The sequence below is a fragment of the Sinohyriopsis cumingii genome, chromosome 2 (genome assembly GCF_028554795.1).
Source record: "Sinohyriopsis cumingii isolate HCF-2022 chromosome 2, ASM2855479v2, whole genome shotgun sequence".
Taxonomy (NCBI): domain Eukaryota; kingdom Metazoa; phylum Mollusca; class Bivalvia; order Unionida; family Unionidae; genus Sinohyriopsis; species Sinohyriopsis cumingii.
In genome coordinates, this window is record NC_142962.1 from 65,719,834 (window position 1) to 65,740,397 (window position 20,564).

Sequence of the window (20,564 nt, forward strand, 5' to 3'; positions counted from 1 at the left end):
CCTAAGGGACAACTTGATATGCTTCTATGTTGCACTTGCAGTTGACACACTGAAAAATTTGATGCTTTTATTACATGCAAACGTTTCAATGAATTAGGTTATTGATTCACTGGATATATTTAAGTTTCCAGTAATTGTTGAAGTGTTTGCAATCTACATACAACGTATTTGCCTCAAATCCTATATATCACATTCTGTATTTGCTTACCTTACTTCTCTGCTAAACGTACAAAGTGCATTCTCATTTTCGTGTAATGTCGATTTTACATCTACACGAAAAATATGTTTATAACCTTAAAGAACGAGATTGATGTTATAACATTTAATAGACACATTTTTTTGCCATGAATATACCTTTCCAAAATACAGAGCTAAATAACGATGAAATTATTTACCATTACTATATATCATTCACTAAAATATACGAGTATTGACAGTAATTAACAAGAATGTTTTCAGAAGAAAAACGAGACCTTGAAGTTTATACAGCTTCACCTTCCCGCAGTAGAAGACAGTTAATGATTAAACTTTTATATTTTCATTACTTTGTTTCACATTCAATGAAATAATTGGCATAGTAATGTTTTATGCGCTTCCAGGACTTTCACACAAAGAAGCTGATTCGCAATGGTTGACATCAACGAATATGCTACCTTAGATTATATGGCTCTCAGTTATACCAAGATAAATGTTATTTTCTACCAAGCAACTGTGCCAACAAAATATTGCCTTAATGTTTAGAGAAAATTTAGAATATTCACATTCATTCTGTGCAAATGTACTCGACAATGAACGAAATAAAAAATTAGTTACAGGTTTATTATATAATTAAGTGTGAAATATAGATCCTCACGGGTGAAATAAATAATTTTTTTATTTCTACATGTTCCCTTGTGTAAAATATATCCTTATATTTTGATATGGGAAAATATAAAATTTCCCATCATCATGCCATAAGACAATTGGGTGTGTGTATTTGTGTGCGCCTACAGAAGATACATCTGCAGCAACAAAGACGAGGACTGTATTACATTTCAGTCATGAAAATTAATTTTTTTAAAAAGAAATTTGACAGGACACCGTTCGCGTCAATATGAAGTTATTTCCCCTTACGTTTTTGACAACAATGATAACTCGTCCGTGATGCATTGCTGAATATGATCTGCTTTATTTTCAGTATGGTTCAATAGTTCATGAAATGTCAAAAATGTAATTTACTACGTCATATTAGGTAAACCCAGTGCGACCTTTCTTTTAAGTCAGTTATATGATCTGCCGAGAAAAGCAAGGCGAATTTGCGAAGAGTGCGTTCAATCCTCAAAGCTTCGATTCTGGAGTATGGTACATAATTTTAAAACAACGTTTTCTTTTCCAACATAAATACCGGACATATTCAACCTAATGGTACCAAAACAACGATATATTTTAACTTAAGGACATAATGAAATATATCCGGTATAAATTTAGGAAAAGAAAAAATATCCAATATATCTTTGCGATTGGTTCTTTTTATATTCATAACAGTAATACAAGATTTTCAATATTTTTGCGGAGAGTCTTTCGTAATTTACAAACAATATTTGGTTATCACGACAAAAAAAAAACAACATTGCCTTTCTTTGTACAAAAAATATAATATTATTACGCAACCCGTGTTGAAAGTATGTCTATTATTTGACCAATGTTGAATAGTTTACGAACCTTTATAGAACGTGTATTTCTTACAAGGTGTTATTTAGAAGTTTTCATATCTCAGCGCACTTGCTCCAAGTTTTTACTGAAACTAAATACTAAATTTACGTAGCGAGTGACAAAAGCCCATTAGTTGTCCACTCTGTCCTGGAAATGCATCGAAAGGTAACTACCCGTTGATGTGCGAACCTTGAAAAGGCTTCCACGACGGGGTCCCGGTAAATTATCTGTGGCATTTTTTGTTTTGTTTGGATTATGTTCTGACATACCACGTGCACCCGTTTTTGCGATCCAAGGAAGAGGAGGGGGTGGTGGAAGGGGAGGAGGTAGTTGATGCTGCCCTTCTTTGGGTCTTACATCAGTGAAACGTGTTTGCTGGGAAAGCGGCTGATATTGCTGATCTTTCTGGGAAAAAGAATGAAAAGAGAGTTCGTGATGTTCAGGAGGTGGATCTGAACGAAAAGTAGGAGATGTAGGTGGCAGAGGAAGTGTTTGTTGAGTAGTAAAAGAAGGAGGGGAAGGCGTATTTGAATGTGTTGGCTGACGACATGACACGAGAGACTCATAGGATGATCTGAATACATCCAAATCCTTGTTCATGTCGTTATGATGCCCTGGACCTTCCTGCACATATGTGTGGTCCTGCTTGTGGTCTATCATAAATGGAGGAGGATACGCTACAGCAGAAGGTACTAAGACAATCGAATGGAAAGAAATATTTTCATCTGGATTTGAATGGTCTCTTTGCATCATCTCTCCGAAACGACTGGAAGTATTCGCCCGACCGAGGTCGGTATGAGTAGCATTGTAAAGGTTCTCATAAAGAGGTGTGTCGTCATTTTTTACATTGTCATAAGCGCCTGCTTTCTCCCTTTCACGAAGATATCGCTGAACCTCTTCATCGTGATAGATGTGTTCTTCGTCGACATCAATCAATTCATACAACTTGTCTTCTCTGTTTGGTAGATTCTCATAAAGCGGTTCCTCTAAAGGAACATTGGTTTCTCGAACACCTCCTATGTCATTTTTTCTTTGCACGTTCTCGTACAAAGGGTCATGCACGTATTTAGAGTTGTCTGATCCACCCATTCGCACATATAAAGGATCATTTATATATTTTCGATGAACCTGACCTTCCACTGGGACGTAACCACTGTCATCCGCAGGTAAATTGACTGGGAACAGAGTATCATCAAAGTCATCAAAAGAAGAATCGAAAGAATCCCCGTGATTCTGAGCATCTGCCGGAAGGAGAAGCTGAATTTCTGGTGCTCCTGTCTGTTTTTCAAGACTCTCCTCTGAAATAAAAAGTATTATCAGTTGCGTTTTGCTTAAACACATATTTTTAACGAGCCAATTTGTGTTAGCATACGTCGAACTCACCAATGTAGGTTTTTCTTGTGCCAAATTTTCAAGATGGATCATCATATGGCATGCAGTATCAAAGAGTGTTATATTTATATAAAACAGACCTTGCACTTTTTGATGACGTTGGACCTTTTGCTACACAAATTTTAGAAAAATATCCAAAAACCAATGAAATTGTTTTAAATGTTTATATCGGTATTAAATTCAGCAACAGGTTAGTAAATGTTGGTTCTTCTTTTTAGGCAAGAAATAAGTTTAATAAGATTAAAGCTCAAAATAAACTATTCAAACATGTGTCATTCCTTGCCAAAATCATCTTTAGATAAATTAAACCGTAATTGTATTGTACACAGAGACTTTCCTATTAAAATCGTTAGGCCTGTGTGCTCTTCGATTACGTATGTAATGGACATAATTTTGTTTACATGTTTTGTAGTTTTACGCCCTAGTTGTTATTTATCTCTTGCAAACTGAATGTCGAAGCTTTTTTATAATAGAATTCATGACTGCTTCATTTACTTTATTCTAGATGACTCATTTCTGCCTTAACATCATGCGCCATTGTTCTGTTTCTTCAGCGGAAGAATGGCTCATTCGGAAGGTGATATATTCAGCATTGTTCGTACTGCTCGCCTGTACTTGGAACATTAAAGCTATGCTTGCTGGTTTGGAGGGAAAAAAATGGTTACAACTACACACAAAATTAAAATATACTATTTCAGCAATGTTTAGCATGGGTTGTTTTAATGACATAAAGTGCTCAGAAATCAAATGCAAGATTTTAAACTTGGTCCGTCAATAAGCGTAACAACTGAGTCGTTCACCTTTTTTCGAGGATCCTCTTTTTGATAGCAACCGAATGTGTGGAATCAATAATAGATCTTTTGGTCTTGTACAGTTACAGTTACATAGATATCCAATCGCTGGTGCCTCGGGGTTGTCTCCAGAAAGTGATTGGGATATGGATGTCTGCAGGATGCGTGTCAAAACAATCAGAATTACCTGGAGAAATAAAATATTGTAAGGAATCATCTCATTACCTGAACATCTGACATCCCAGAGCAGATTTATTTTTGTAGCAAACCAAGACACAGACAGTGCTCGGTGTATTTACAATGTACAAACCCATTTCCAATAAAAGTAATCAAAATGCAAGAATACAGCAGTGAATACATAATTGTAATTGACAATGCGAATTAGTCATCTAGGATTATTTTGAGATGAAAGACGCAGACAGTAGAAAAGACAAGAACGGAGAAAAATGTATTTCACTGAGCAAAAACATATACCTCTGATTAAATTAACAAGTTTTATAACAATTAAAGTACATAAATCAGTTTATATCGAAATTATTTACGAATCATGCAGATTATTTAAAACAAGTCACGCATCACTAAATGATACTATTTTGTCTTTATAAAATGAAATATGCTTTTAGACCTACTGTCTTAATTCATGAATATAAATGAAACTTTCAAACAAGCAAATGAATGAACGTGATATTCGTAATGTCCATAACAAAATTCAGTGACAGTATCGAAAATACCATTATGGTTTATTTAAAGAGTTATTTAGGAGAAATGTTCATATATTTTCGTGAACAGAATGGTTCACACTAAGATTAGTGCTCTTTAGGGTCAATAACATTAGCAAAGAAAAGCATATTGAGGCCAAGGGCTATCGCATATCTATCAAATACATACTAATTAACAAGTCAGTCAAAACCCTAAATTCGAGAAAAAAAATTGAACTGACGGTTTTGGTAGAAAACTAAGAGCATCAGAACCAGTAAGCCAAGAGGACGAAGAAGTTTTATTTTCACTAGCTATCATACTGTAGCGGCTTTGCATATTTCCCCATTTTAATTTTTTTATTCAATGTTTTGTACGTAGGCTAGTGATAAAAGCCATACAGGTCGTGTACGTAACTGGGATCCCTCCAACAGAGTGCATGGAAGTGACCAGGCATAAACATTTCTTCTTTTGCTGACAATACGAATGGCAATAAAACATACTTATATTTTTGCATCTTGAATTTCCTTAAAATGTTCTTTCTTAGTTCTGCAAATCTGAATTAGATGGCCCATGATACGGGTTCCAAAACTTGATACACACCGCAAAATTGTAATGTGATTTCGACTACGTTTCCAACATTAATCACATTCTCCTTACTGCACTCAAAATGAAATGAATTTTGAATTCCATAACGCTTGTTGATAATTTCAATTGAAAGAATTAGTATTTTTCGCACATTATGAATCCAAATAATCAATGACATAAGAGTGGTGCGGTTGATTCAGTGCCAGTCTGCTGATTAAATGACAGGTACATCGCATGGAATTTACTTAGCTAACAAATCCAGTCCATCACAAGCAGAAAAGCAACATTGACTTGAATAACGGAAAAACAAAACCCACCCATTCCAGACCAAGTGAGAAAAGTTGTTTCAATGCGCATTCATTCAAATTATGACTCTAAATTTCAATTTCAAGTATACCAAAACAAGAGCGCGACGAAGTTCAAGGGTCGCTGGGCGGTGCTATGTTTGCATTCATATTGTTACTGTGTATTGATTAATCTACGGTTGTGTATTTAATTTGGAATACAGCATATCAATTGTTTTTTTTTTTTGTTTTTTTTTTTTTGTGTATTCATTTATTATTAAGTCTTTGGTGGAAAAAAATGAGTATATAATAAAAAGTTTACTACATTTGTGTGAAAATATAAACTCTTTTTTTCGTAGAAATACTGCACTCCCAGGATCAAGCAGTATTCCCCAGAAAATCTCGTTCATTTTTTTCCCATACAAATGAAGTAACCTATAATTGCTGTCCTATATTGATTTTGTAAAACTGTTATGCGATTGGTAACCCGTGATTTACTATTTTTATTAGTAATGATAAAATCGTGTATTTCCACAATCCTTGTATCACAACGATTGCTCCCTTGTTAGAAAGTATTTATTTGATGCTGAACAGTGAATTGCTGTATTTTATAAATAAAATAAATGTAAGAATTCTCTGGAGTGAAATACGACAAATACTTTCACTGCCGCGTCGAAAACATTATGACCAAGAAATTTTGAGTCATTTTCAGGCGGTTGCGAGGGTGTCGTGGTATAAGTATGGCCGTCTTGCATGCAAACGAACCAAGTTCAAATCAGATAATGTGCATTTACGTTTTTGTTTAAGCTTTTTAGTATGCTGTTTTTTCTTGAATTAGGAAGGAATTACTACTTATATTTTCTTTGCGAATATGCACAAAACACAGCAGAACGTAAACGGTAAACCGCTGACATTATCGCGACGGAAACAGTAAGAAATATGCAATCAACCCGCTACACATATTGCTAGTCAAAACAGTTGAGCATAAAATAATTTTTAAAATATGCTTGCTCCAAGTGAATAACAGATATATTTCATCTCGTAGGTGAAAGACTCCAGCGTTGTCGCTCGTGACAATAATGTTTTTCACCCATTTGAAGAAATGTATACGGTATTCACTTTTTCAAGCTAATATCCTCTCTGTATTACACAATAACCGAATCAAGTTTATTATGCTAGTTCCGAAGCTGAGGAATTCTAAAAATTCAAACAGTGTATTCCTATTAAGTTAAAAATCCTTTTTCAGAATCTGCAGAGAATATTAATCCGGGCATATCAGAGCAACATTTATTATATCATACAAGAAATATCAAATTACTAATTCCAATTATTTTGAATTGAAAGGACTTTCTGCACTATGATTGGATAATAATGACTGCGTGTTACTTGTCTGGACTTTTGGACACCGGTAAATTCAGAGACTACTTTCCGTTTCCAACACTATTTGCAAAAGTAAACTAACATTGCAGACATGGCACAGTGAAACTATTGCTTTTTCTTTAAATCTGAAATTATGCAAATAAGTAGAGTTGCGCGGTGTTACATGTATACCGGTTTAACTATGTATTTTTTTCAGGTGGTATGTATCACGATTGTTTCCGTTTCCAATTGTGCGGATGTTCATGAATAACGTTTTTATTCCGAATTTGTATTGTTGTTAAAGGCATTTTTTCATGACAAAATAACACTATTTTTACGGAATAATTGTATTGTAGCTAATTCATTCCAATATATTAACCTTTAATCACATTTGTGATACATGTCATACATGCCAAGATAGCGGCCGAATGGGATGTTGTAAAAGATATTCGGGCCAAATCCAACTTTTCGAAAACTTTTGGAATAAGAGTCCCTCAAAGAAACTGAGAATTTACAGGAATCCACGACAACTCGGTCTCGTCTCTCCTTTTAACCTTCCCAACTGCAGAGTATTTAAACCATTTCTGATATTCTTGAGAAACTCCAAGATACCAAATTTGGGTTTAAAAAATATTCACATTCGAGTTTACATGCTCTTAACATACCTGTCAGTATAGGGTAAGCTTTGTCGTCATGTCGTTTAACCTTGTGCGTTATATAATCAACAGCAGATAACTGAACGTGTAGTCTCAGACAATGGAAAGATATACCCTTTCGTTAATTTTAGTTAAATCGACAATTAATATTTTCTGGAAGAATTAAACAACAAAGCTACTGAACTCGCGTTTTATTTGGGGTTTTTTTTGTTGTTGTTGTTGTCGTTGTTGTTGTCAAAGCTACCTTCAGATTTATCCACACACTGGTTAGAAAGGTCTTTGCAAAGTACAACCACACCATGTAAAATCTGAAAGTGCTGTAGTTTTGCCGATTTCAATTTCGAACAGAAAATGGTATTCTCTCTCTCTCTCTCTCTCTCTCTCTCGTTTCGCACAAAATATTACATCCCAAGCAACAGCTGTGACAAAATTAACCGACACTGGATAAGGTCAACCAGTGTACTATACTAAATCTATGGTAGTAAAAAAAAATCTTCAATTTGTAACAGGGGCCCCGAGTGGCCGAGTGGTCTAAAGCGCTCACCGTTACGGATCTGCCATCTCACCTCTGTCCGCGTCGGTTCGAGTCTCGAATTCGGCTAATGTGGTTATGTGAGAAAGCTTGCCAGTAGCTTCTCGTGGGTCGGTGGTTCTTTCCGGGGTTTTTCCGGGTTCTTTCTCCACCATTAATACTGGCCGCCATGTATGGCCTATCTTGTGCTGAAAAGTGGCGTTAAACCCTACAACAACAACAACAACAATTTGTAACAAACTCAAGAACAAAATTTGTCTCACTTGTATCAAGCGAAAATGATAACCCTATTAATGAGACAATTAAAGTCTAGGTAGGCAAAACCGATTTACCGTATTACAGCTTAACCGCACTTTGCTCCATACCAGATATATTTGTGTTTGAACTGTAAAAGTAAGCTAATTCTTGTCCGTAAGTGTGTATGTGTGTTTTCCTTTGTATGTGCTCTTCTTTTCATTCTGTTATATTTGTACGATGCATAAATTTGAAGTCACAATCGCTCAGTAAGCCCTTAGCTTAGCGCCAATTTTTGACTTTGGCAATTTTTGACAATGTGGCAAATTTAAATCAGTCAATTAGTGAACTCAGTCTCGGAAAACAAGAAAAGAAATAACATAAATTGGTAACAAAATGAAGAATTAAATACCGTGTATTACATCCCAAGCAACAGCTGTGACGAAGTTAACCGACACTGGATAAGGTCAGCCAGTGAACTATACTAAATCTATGGTAGTAAAAAAAAATCTTCAATTTGCCACAAATTCAAGAACCATATTTGTCTCACTTGTATCAAGCGAAAATGGTAACCGTTTAATGAGACAAATAAAGACTGCTATGTTTTGGATAGTAAATAACTGAGTGTTGGCAGATAGATAACTGATATTGGATAGAACAAAACTGCGTTTGTGGTTTGAGATAACTGATTGTTGGAAGGTAGATAACTGGATATTAGATAGTAGATCACTAGGAATCGGATATTAAATAACTGGGTTTTAGTTAATAGGTCACTGGGTATCGTTCAATTCGTGTAGTTTTAACATTAAATTTCCCGTTAGACCCATGACAGCCCGATAATGTTAATCTTTTGGATATTTTAACATAGGATTTCCCACTGACCCCATGTTGCCCCTAATGCTAAATCTATAGATATTTTTAACGTATGATTTTCCATCTTGTCCCCAGACAGCCCCATCACGTTAATCCTGTGATCGTTTTTAATACAGAATTTACCAACTTGTCTCCAGACTTCCCCATAATGCCAAAAACGATAGACAGTAACATTACATTTCCCGGTAGACCCCGGATAGCCATTTCAGTGATAAATTCCCGTCAGACCTCAATCAGCTATGAATATTTCAAACATTACATTTCACGTCAGAAGCCAGATAGTCCCATAATGTTACACTGTCACATTTCCCGACAGACAGACCCAAACTGTTACAATGTAACATTTCCGGCAGACAGCTTTGCCCATGACGCCATAGAGCCATACTAATGTTAAACCTATTGACATTTCAACATCGATTTTCCCTTGTCGACACAGGGTCATACTTTCAATATGGCGGTCTAATGTTAAATTCCCATTGTCGCCATAGTGTCATGCTTGTCTCCACATCGCCCCACATCACTACTCGTAAGCGTTTTCGTTAAATCGCCATGCTAATGCAGCTATTCGTGTAAAAGGAGTAGCAATTACAAGATTGGTTTATGAGCTCTATGATAACATCTTGGAGATCAGGTGATCAATGTTTCAATTCAGAACCGGTTACATTTTGTTGTAGTGTTTATGTGAAACAGTCGTGTCAATGTATCTGTTCAGGGAAAGCTAGCTGTAACGAAATTTGTTACATTTTGGAATGTCACATCGGTATCATTTTCACGTATAACCAACTACATGTAACGAGAAGTGTTTTGATCAAAACGCACATTGATACAACCGTAACTTTAATCAGGTATAGTGATAATGATTTTGAAAATGGTCATCGTGGATTCCTGCGTATCAATAACGGTCAGCATTTGCGCTTCAAATAATTTCAACTCCCAGAAAGAGACACAAAGGAAATCGTTGTAATAAGTACCCGATTGGTAAGTTTTGGCGGACCAAAATCCAACCAAACGTGTAATAACAGATTCTTATAAAAATTATAAGTGATGAAAAAAGCTTGATCAGGTTTCAACAGTCGATACAATTTCAGATCAATGAAATACATACACATTTAATTTTTATTTTATTTTTTACATTTGATATATTTGATAATTCATTTATTGCACTTTTGAGATAGAGCACTTTAGACTACTTCGAGCTGGTTTTTTTTTTTTTTTTTTTTTTTTTTTGAGCACATGGAAGACGTCATTTCGGTTCGCTGAGTTCTTATATCATGTACAATTTCCCTAAGTACAATATCCAATGAAATTTCAGCCACAGTATATGAAGGTAACATGCCAACATTCTCTCAATGGTGCATGCTGCAAATGCAAACAACTTCATCTTAATCTGTTAGTCTCTAAGTTCATAATATCTGTAGAGCGTCCGTTTGTGCTGACAATGGTGTTGTGTATGAAGTCATCTGATGGAGCATTTTGAAAACACCTACACTCGGACCAGCTCTGCTTTTTACGAAACAAAATTAAGCTTCGGATTTATGTCGGCGTAGTAATTTACAGAAAAATCATATATTTTGTTTGCCGGAAATTTCTTTGCAAAAGAAGAAACCGCAATCTTATCGAACCACCTGGTTTTTGTCTGCTGTTGTAGGACTGACAAAGAAGTTGCATGCAATCGAAAAAAAAGTTGATTGTCTCCCAACTTTTCTGTCAGTCATTGATGTATAAATATCCTCAGAGGGTCCCAGGGGCACGGATCGGCATCGGTTTGAGGTATGATCCGTAGAATTGATCGAAAATTTGCGAATTGCTGTAGCTTCCGGTGTTTTGCGCATGCTGTGTGTGTGAAAAAAGAAGGAAGTGTTCATAACGTTCATCATATTATTTTCTTATTCATGGGACTTGTTCATCGTAAAACATCTGTACTCTTATTTTTTTCAACTTTGAAACAGTACTTTACAGAGGCAAACAACGCACATGAGATGTTTTTATCGACTAAGAATGAAACTATAATGCACGTTCATCAGCAATGAGGTCTTAAAGGAGACCAGAAACCAATGGAAATATTGGATAATAATAAAGGTACTATAGCAGTAAACCTTATTCTGAAGTATCATCTGCGACCGAAATGCCAATATTAAAATATTGGCCTATCTTCTAGGAGCTGAATTTCCGTGACCTCGTATGCAAAATTTCCGCGCCTATTCGGTTACTTTCGGGATGTGACGTCATAGTAGCGACTCCAGCAGCCCAAGTGGGAGTTGCCAGAGTAAAAGACAATACCGTTTTGCGTTGCTTACGGGTGTAATAAAACATTAAGAAAAGCCAGTGGACAACATTTTTTTTTCTTTTCCGAAAGATAAAGGCATACTGAAAGAATGGATACATTATTACAGACGAGTCGATTTCAAAGCAACACCATACAGCCCTATGTGCTCGTTACATTTCTCAAAGAACTGTTACGAGAGGGATTCTGAAAAAATGGCAGCTCAAGGATACGCAAATGCTAGGCTTAGACAAAAAGTTGGCTCTGTTCCAGACATAACGTTGAATATTTTAAATCCTGGGAAAAGTGTTGAACGTGCGAGTTACGAAAATAGGCAGAAGGCCGAGTAAGTGACCACAAAACGCAACAATTAATTCACGGATCTTTTATCTACACCAGCAGTGCAAAAAATAAATCGGATAGCCCGACACCCTGGGTCCCTCTGGTTTTAGCTCCGGCCCATCCTGTATTCAAAATGAGGTGCCCGTCAGGCTTGTCGAAACAAAAATTGTTTGCCTGAGGAAACTTTGATCGCGCTGGTGAAATTAGTAAATGTATTTTCAAGATGTTGACATGCATGCCTTAACACGGCACAATCTAAATCAAATCACTACTGTCCAAGGTGAAATTTAGATTTGATTTTAATTAAATTGAGGCTTTGCCAAAAATAATATTCTAAACCTGTCGTATTTCGAGAAAACACAATTTTCAGTAATCTTATAAAAATTACAAATTAAAAAAAAAAATCATTGTATACATGTAGTATGTATAAACGGTAATCTGTAATGATTGGAACTGATATAAAATTATTCCTTGGGCAGTTTAAATAACAGCGATTAAAAGAAAAGAGGTCAAAGTTTCACATTAAATGGCTGACAATAGAAACTGGGGGAGGGGACTACTGACCCAACCCCTTGCCCCAGTGTGCGAGCGCCCATGGGACGTACCTTTTCTCCATGTGATACGCCTTATTATTCCCCCAGGACAAGCCCATTTTGCATATTCTGGTCAGCTCTGGCTAAATTGCAAAATAGCTAAAGTTTTGATTTAAGTACGCAAACAATAAAGCCGATGTGACCGTTCCGGTGGCCTAGTGGTTAGAGCGTCCGCCTCGGATGCGGGAGGTCGTGGGTTCGATCCCCGGCCGAGTCATACGAAAGACTTTAAAAATGGTACTAACAGCTGCCTCGCTTGGCGTTCAGCATTAAGAGGTTAGTGTTAGGACTGGTCGGCCTGGTGTCAGGATAATGTGACTGGGTGGGACATCATGCTACATGTCTGCGGCATGATGCCCCAGTGCAAGACATCACTATAAACTGCCACATTGCAGACATCGTAGCGATATGACTGAAAAATTGTTAAAGCTACGTTAAAAATCAAAATCACATCACATCACAATAAAGCCGATGTGACTGATGAACATACTCCATCCTTGCATTGATCTTGTGAAAAGGACTGCCCTTCGGACATACTTCAAAGAAACCCTGTTCGACAGTGTGTGTGTGTGTGTGTGTGTGTGTGTGTGTGTGTAAGCACCAGCAATTGATTGCCAAAATAAACGATGCCTATTTTGTTGTTACTTACGATGCCATGGACTTCAGGTTTAAGTCATAATGCATGTAACACTGTTTGCTGAACAAAATATTTATTCAGAATTAGTTCTTTAGGGCCACATATACTGCATGGTATATTTTGTTTTATTCCTTTTAATTTAATTATGGTAATTAAACTTTACATATACGGTCGAGGAATGTCAGGTGTTAACTGGCCGAGTTTCTTTGGCGGAAATGGAGATGCGATTTTTGTTTGCAGAGAAAATTTCACAGTGATTATTCATTTAAGCTAATTGGTGACAATTGTATTCTTTTAATTTTGTTATACTATAGTACTGTTGTAGTTGTTTAAAAACATCTGAAATTTACTTGAATAATGTTTAATTTTCACGTTCTATTTACTGAAGAAGAAAAAAAAAAGAAAAAAAAATGTTGTGTGATATTAATTATTTCGTCCAGTGCCGGATTTAGACGTGTGTGCGTGTGATTTGAATTTTTAACGTAGCTTTAACAATTTTTCAGTCATATCACTACGATGTCTGCAGTGTGGCAGCTTAGACTGTGGATTGCATACGTTACATCTATTTATAAACGGTTTGGGGTTGTTTTTTTCTTCTTCTGACAAATGAAAATTGACAGACATAATGTAATTATCGGGACTTCGCTGCGAAAAATTTAGAGATATTACGAGATCGGGATGTAGATGAGGAAATACCCCCAAAATCAGGAGGTTTTTCTCCCGGCTTGAGAGTTGACAGGTATGAACTGTCCGAGCTTGTGGAATTTCAGTCAGGGCTTGAGTTTATTTAAGTCACCTGCCCGGGGCCTGTGCCTAAAAAAATTCTTTTAACACTGACCAGTACAGTACATAAACTATTATATCAGACTGCAGATTCAAGTTTTGAATGTGCAACCCATATGTGGTCTCCTTCCGTCTGCCTCGCTCGCCAATGTTTATGTTTGTATTCGAGGACTGGCTAGTATTGCGTCACGGTACCACGTGATCTGTCGTCTATTAAAACTCGGAAAAACTCGGCAATTTACGGAATCGTGGTATCTTTCATGCAATAAAATCACTACCCGCTTACGATATTTAATTTATAAACATGTCAGTCGAATTAAAATCTGTAGATAATTACATACGTAGAAGGAAAATTTTGATTTCTAGTCTCCTTTAAGGACTGGATCCTTTACAACTGATAAAATACAACCTCACCATCGAACATCACATGAATTGGATCACATCGGGGTTTTCAGCATAAGCTTTAAATTTCAGCCGCTTGAAACAATTTGTCGAAGTTTATGAAAAGATCAGAGTCTCTTAGATAAGAAAATCACCTGAAACAAATAGCTGATACTTTAGTGTCTTTGTTGCACTACATTGTTTTTTAAACTGACTTTTAAAATAAAAAGCAGGAAATACATCACATGCAAGAACTAACCTCGTCTAAATTGTAAAAAAAAACAAAATCACTTTACACCGTTATTTACTAGAATATTTCATAATAACGATGAAATGATTCAAACAATACCTGTACCCAGACCAGGCCCCCCCCCCAAAAAAAAAAAATAAAATAAAAAAGTGAGTGGGGTGCCATTTTCATGGCCTTAGGTTTGGGGTCCTGTACCCCATTAAAGGTCTAGTGGCTAGGCCCCGAAGGAGTTCCAGTGACCAAATGCCCAGAAACCCTTGATTCTTTTTTTTTTTTTTTTTTAATTTCAAGACGATTTTCCTGTCTGGGGCCATCCATTTAGTAAGTACGCAAAAATCTGGCAAAGATTGACCCCTCACCCCCACCCCCACCCCCGTACACATGCGTATTTTTGTTACACCTCCTACCACCTGCGTATGTACGCTTGCCCCCCCCCCCCTTTTAGAACGGCCTATATTTAATCCACGCAGAAAAGATCAAGGATTAATAATATTAACGTGTTTAATAAATCAGATAGTCCACCAACTTTGAATGTCTGGCTGCATCAAAGAAATAAGCTGCGTAGCTTTAAAAAATTAGTCTAGTGTCTGCTAAAATTCAAACGCCAACTGAACTGAGTCGAACAAGTTATGCATAAGAAAAATTATTATCGAGGTTTCACCCCCGCCTCCTTTTCCTATGCGTACGTACATTATCATTAGATCACCCCACCTCACCTATAAGCAAGCGTGTGCATTTGGGTTACCCCCCCCCCCCATGCGTACCTACTAAATGGACGGCGTCTTTAAGTGTTTTTAATTTCCTCAAACACAGTCTGAAGAATTCCACATGCTTCTGGTACAGGATAGCGGGTCATCAGTGGTGAGATTGTTGTCCACAAGGTGTATGAATCTAACCAAAATCGTACCTGAAAGAAAGAAAGACCGATGGCGATGGCCCCAACTTTCATCAACATCCATTCGCCGTAATATTCCATCAAAGTAATTGCACACCCTTTTGTACTGATAGTCATCGATGCACGATAGTCGTAATTGTAGTGCAGATCATTATCGTGCACGTGGTGATGAATACACGGACGCATCGACGTGAGGCTGCAACAACTGAAGGGAACATCATCACTAATAAAGCCGTCATCAAATCCAGACTTCCTGAAAAAATGGTAAGTATAATGAATTAGATATAGCGTTCAATAAAAATTGCATTTTCAGTAGTACGATGAATTAACTGTTGTGTTGTGTCATTTTTTTTAAAAAAAGATAATTTGATCATACATACGTTTAAATGGCAATTATTCACTTTATTTGGATCCTCGTACATCCGTATTACTTTGGAAAGTGACTACTTACACGCCCCGATGAACACATTAGGATAAAAATAGATGTTAACGTAAGTGTACATTTTTGGAAGAGGTCAGTCTTAAGATGTTGTCCCAGGGGCACCAGCAGAATTATGGGGGGGGGGGGTAAACATGTAGTAGTCAGCTATTACCCTATACTATTCTGTTTGGTTTAAAACGCAAATAAGTTGACATTGTTAGGGACCCCCTGCCGACAATCAGGTTAGAAATTATTAGTTGATGAATTAAATGACTACGTTTTGTGCCTTTTTTATATCCTTTATGTTCTTCGTTTTTCAAATCGGTATGTGTGTGGGTTTTTTTTTTTTTACATTAAAATCTATGTTGGGGTTTGGACCGAGACAAGGAAATCACAGTCAAGGAGTTATATTGTTTGTCTCCACACTTGGTATAGCCTCGTGGGGCGACAGATAATGTCATCCCGCAACTGGTATTTCCTTGTCTTGATACAAACACCGACATAGCTTATTTTTCTCACCCATTTTTTTTCCAACTAAATTAAAATACCCCTGCACCATTGCATTTTAGTTAGCAGATTCCAAAAACAGTATTCATGAGGTACTATTATTGCTTCTCACTCTATATAAAGGTCATCATGTTTTGTACTCTTTTATGAAAATCTGAATAATTATCTAAGTGGAATGCCACTTTTAGAAAAGGAAAAAAGTTATAATTGTTATGTGCTGGAAGTATTGCACAATGAGCATGAACGGCGTTTGGGGGTGGCAAGTGGGGCGACCGCCTCAGGGCCCCGCTCTTGACGGGGCCTCGCGCTTCAGGCATAAGGTCGTCCTTATGAGTTTGTCAAGCTATATTCTCCGGTAAATTGGAAACGCTGATACAGGCCGCACGTAATGCACGCAGAGTACACTTGCAATTAAACAAATTATCGTTCTTAATTCATGTCTTCATGTTATTTGAAAAATGACAATAATAATCAGATTATTAGGCCAAAAGCGTTGTCGTCATTTTAATATTTCGATTTTAAAAAAACCGTTGTCCACAAACAGGAATTTTGGTGTGAATAATGAAAAAACTAAATTCGTGCGCCAAATCGTGAAAGTTGATCTAGTCTAGACATAATCAGTGTTTGCAGTAGCACACTAATCGAGATACCGATACTCTGGCCCCGCGCGGTCATGGTCGGCCCCAGGCCCTGCGTACTCCTAACGCCGCCTCTGACAATTAGCGTCTCTAGCCACATGCTTTTTGTTTCAACTTCGTATTAAGACGATTATGTCAATGAGGGCAATGGGGTGACTTGTCGGCCCTAACTACACAAGTTCTTCGCATAAGAAAATAGAAACATAAATCATTTGATATTGTTTCTTTATTATTACATTTAATCGATGGATGTGATATGAAATAAACAATAAATAATCAACATTTTTTATACGGTTTAGTTTTAACTTTCATCAGCTCTAATTTGGGAAACGTTCTATGGTAGGTAAAGGTACGATACTGTGCAGTACAATATGTTTACTGGGTACAGTTCTAACGAACCGTGTAGTGACATCAGGAAATTTTAAATGCATGGCTTTCTTGGAAATTTATGTTTTCTGTCCTGGAAATATGGCCAGTGTTGCTATCACTAGAACAGCGATACTCTACATGAAAACCTTTTAGTGGAATAGCATGTAGACTGATGAACGAACCACTCTGGTCGGTAAGTGCAGGAGTTTTCATTTCGCATTATTATATTTGATACAGTTGTGGGTGTTCAACAAAGTTTGACATAACACATTTCTGTTTTTTTTGCCGGCTTTATAGTAGCACTTGAGAGAGTTTGGTTGTGTGGCAAGTGATGTGTATTGATTGTGTGTCTGGAGCTCTATCAAATAGCTCGACTTAAGCGTGTGTCTCAAAATGTTTTGTATGGTGTTATCAAAATTGGAGAGACCTTAAGTTACTTTATGAGTGAATTTATTTTTGCTATATATCTATTGTTATTTTTTATTTTATTTGATAACAACTCTGTCAGGCACAGCATCAAGGGTTTCTTTTTAAAACTAGTTCATAGAGCGTGGACACCATGACGGAGACGACAGGTCTGAAATAACCAGACTGAGATAGGAAATGTAACGTTAGCAAAACAGGTAGATTTCTTTGTCGCATGGATGAGAAAAAGAGACGTAGCGTAAATGAATACTATAGTAGCCGTACCATTTCCAGCAACTAAAACAGTTTACCTTTGTTACGAGTCTACGCTTTTAAAATAAGTAACAGAAAAGAGTCAAAAGCAACAAACTTTGTAAAAATCAACAAATAATTTATCTCCCTAGAATGCAAAGTGTAAGTGAAAAAATAAACTTAAGGTATTGCGAATTAAATACCAAAATAATCATAGAATTACATACTCAAGTCCTAATAATTTAAAAGTTCTGAATAAACCTTAGCAGAAATCTAAATTAAGTCCAACGCTGAAGTGTTGATGTGTCTGTGATGACCTGTATAATGCTGATGTGCCAACAGTCTTTTGTTTAAACACATTAATATAACTCCAGGTTTGAATTCACTATAAATCTTAGTTAATATATACGTTCAAGTATATTATTTTTAAGTATCACTCATTATTTCCAGAGAAAATTGACTTGAATTTAATAATTTGAAGAAATACATTTCAGTCCAAATGAATACCGGTTACAACGATAATACAAACTGATTCTGCTAGATCTTAAGTTCGAATGAATATTTTTTTCAGTAACAACAACTCTTTTACTTATTTCTGCCTTTCCTATCATTTCTCTTCTCACTCATATCGCTAGCGTCTTTATTTTATCTTTGACCACGCACCACCCGTTTCTTAATAGTTAAGTGTAACTGCGTTAATGTAGTTAGAGACAGAGAATAAGAGAAAACAAAATTCAGGTCAGGTAGTAAATAAACTTGATTTTGAACAACGTTAAGTCCAACATAAAATGTTACATCACATATAATGAATATTGTAACAAATTTGGAGTATGAGAATTTTGTATACGCTCCGTTTTAAGAATTTCTTAGATGTTTGTGGTTACTTGTTTGATCGGGAAGTTGGTCCTGGGGAGAGACTCCTCAGACCGAAATAATTAGCCAATTATTAGGAGCAAATGTCACGGAGTGAAGTTTTAGTGAGTTTCCATGATGCCATCTTTTACTGTTGATGAATTCAGGTCAGAGCCGCATGAGTGTCCCTGGGGTTCAGTAGTCCCTATTAATATCTAGTTGTGTACATTGATTGTGTGACTCCAGGTGCAGTATTCATGATTAGAGACTGGTAAATTACACAATAGAATAAATGATAAGGGATTGTTCCGCTGGCGGCAGGCGCTGTTTATTGTTGCCATGGTGGTAAATACCATGCAAATGTGGCTTAAAACCATGATTTGACTGGCCCAAGGTGGCGTAGTAAAAATAGTTCCCTGTATTAGTTGGTTGAGTAGTATAGTTTTACGGCGTGAAATGCTGACGGGACGTTACGAAAAGTTAATAAAGAGAAACCATGCAATTGTGCGGTTGATAGAGAATTTGGAAGTTGTGAGATCTGTGATCTTGTATTAATTATTGAGTAAAATTATTTATAGAATGGACTCGTTGGACTTTTCAGTTTACAACAGTAGTTGTATAGAGGTCTTTGGAATTGGGGGAAAGTTATGACTTCTAGCGGAATCGCTCCAGGGTTTGATATCGCCCGGTCAAGTAGACCCTTTGGATTGTTTACACTTGTTTTCTCTTCGCTTTGGATACGTTGGCTATCCAGTTATGTCAGGAAGTAGTTAGCTGCCTGCATGAGCAACTGAGTTTGATTGGTGCTCAGTAAAACAAAACGACAAAAAGAAGAAGAACGCAACTTTTCATGTATATCTAAAACATCCCCGTTTTATCAGAATAAAAGGTCTTAAGAAGATATACACCTTAGAAAGACACACACACACACTGAGACACACATACACACCATTGTTTTAGGCTCGCAATCAAACGCAAGACGGAAACTAATATCACCTTAATGACTGTAACTTTACATCGTTTAGATAGTCCTCGTGTATCCACGCTGTCCGGAACCAATCTGTATACGCATTGCTTCCACAGCAATTGAATTCTATCTGAAGAACATCCACCTCTTCCTTTACGTGAACGTCATCCTTGTAATCCTTCATATTAGTTAAGATCCCTCTCTTGAATGACTTGTCAAGCTCCGTAACGTGTGAATAACACAGAACTCCTGAAACCAGCTCTAATAAGAAGATTACAGTGGAAACGATCATGGTTGGGAGAAGGTACCTTGACCAAATCCGTCTTCTTACAGGATTGTGATTGGTCCAGCAGATTTTGCCACAAACAAGATGAGCGACAACACTAGTGGCTCCGATGGATAACAAAAGGGCTGGCAAAATGGCACCATTGTAGTTTTCTATAAATCTGATTTTGTCTCGGATGCTACTTTCAATTAAGACTCCAAGGGCCAAAACTGTGAAAGAAGGGATGAGACAAACACAGTGCAACACACCTATTGATTTTGCTAAATATCCTCTAATCTTTTCAGAGATCACAATGGGTGGCACATACATCATCTAATATCATATTGTATAATATATGGAAGAAAGTGACGACGTTTGTACTGTTTGCAATGTCTATGAAAACTTCTTGGTGATTGCGATTTCACATTTACGGTGACGTCATGCATGGCGTAATATAAGCAAGTGACGTCAAGTGTGTCATAGTGGGAGAGGTAAAAGTGAATTCAGTTAGACTGGTTGCTTAATTTTTTATTTAATTCTAAGGAAATAAAGGGAATAATTACAATAACAAATTGTATCAACGAAACTTTTGCTGTGAAAGGATCAAACTTTTAAAATCTAAAAATTCTAAATTTTGTGCAGGTGCT

General features: G+C 36.7%; 1 protein-coding gene across 1 annotated transcript; it reads right to left on the minus strand.

The window, feature by feature from the left end:
* Positions 1 to 176: 176 nt before the first annotated feature.
* LOC149805071 (uncharacterized) lies at positions 177 to 20,336 on the minus strand. Its single transcript, XM_089947031.1, has 4 exons — positions 19,682 to 20,336; positions 15,254 to 15,494; positions 3,885 to 4,062; positions 177 to 2,990 (listed from the first exon to the last, which is right to left on the minus strand). The coding sequence occupies exons 1-4, from the start codon at positions 20,248 to 20,250 to the stop codon at positions 1,822 to 1,824; spliced, it is 2,157 nt and encodes a 718-aa protein (XP_089803157.1). The 5' UTR covers positions 20,251 to 20,336; the 3' UTR covers positions 177 to 1,821.
* Between the last annotated feature and the right edge of the window lie 228 nt (positions 20,337 to 20,564).

What these genes read in the sequence shown, in the direction of transcription:
- LOC149805071 (XM_089947031.1), bottom strand. Translation starts at nt 20,250, where the DNA reads ATGATGTATGTGCCACCCATTGTGATCTCTGAAAAGATTAGAGGATAT. An exon ending in TCGGTCTTTCTTTCTTTCAG is followed by an intron (nt 4,063 to 15,253) that starts GTACGATTTTGG and finishes TTATTTCTCCAG; the next exon opens with GTAATTCTGATTGTTTTGAC. An exon ending in AAGAGGATCCTCGAAAAAAG is followed by an intron (nt 2,991 to 3,884) that starts GTGAACGACTCA and finishes TTTTTATTTCAG; the next exon opens with AGGAGAGTCTTGAAAAACAG.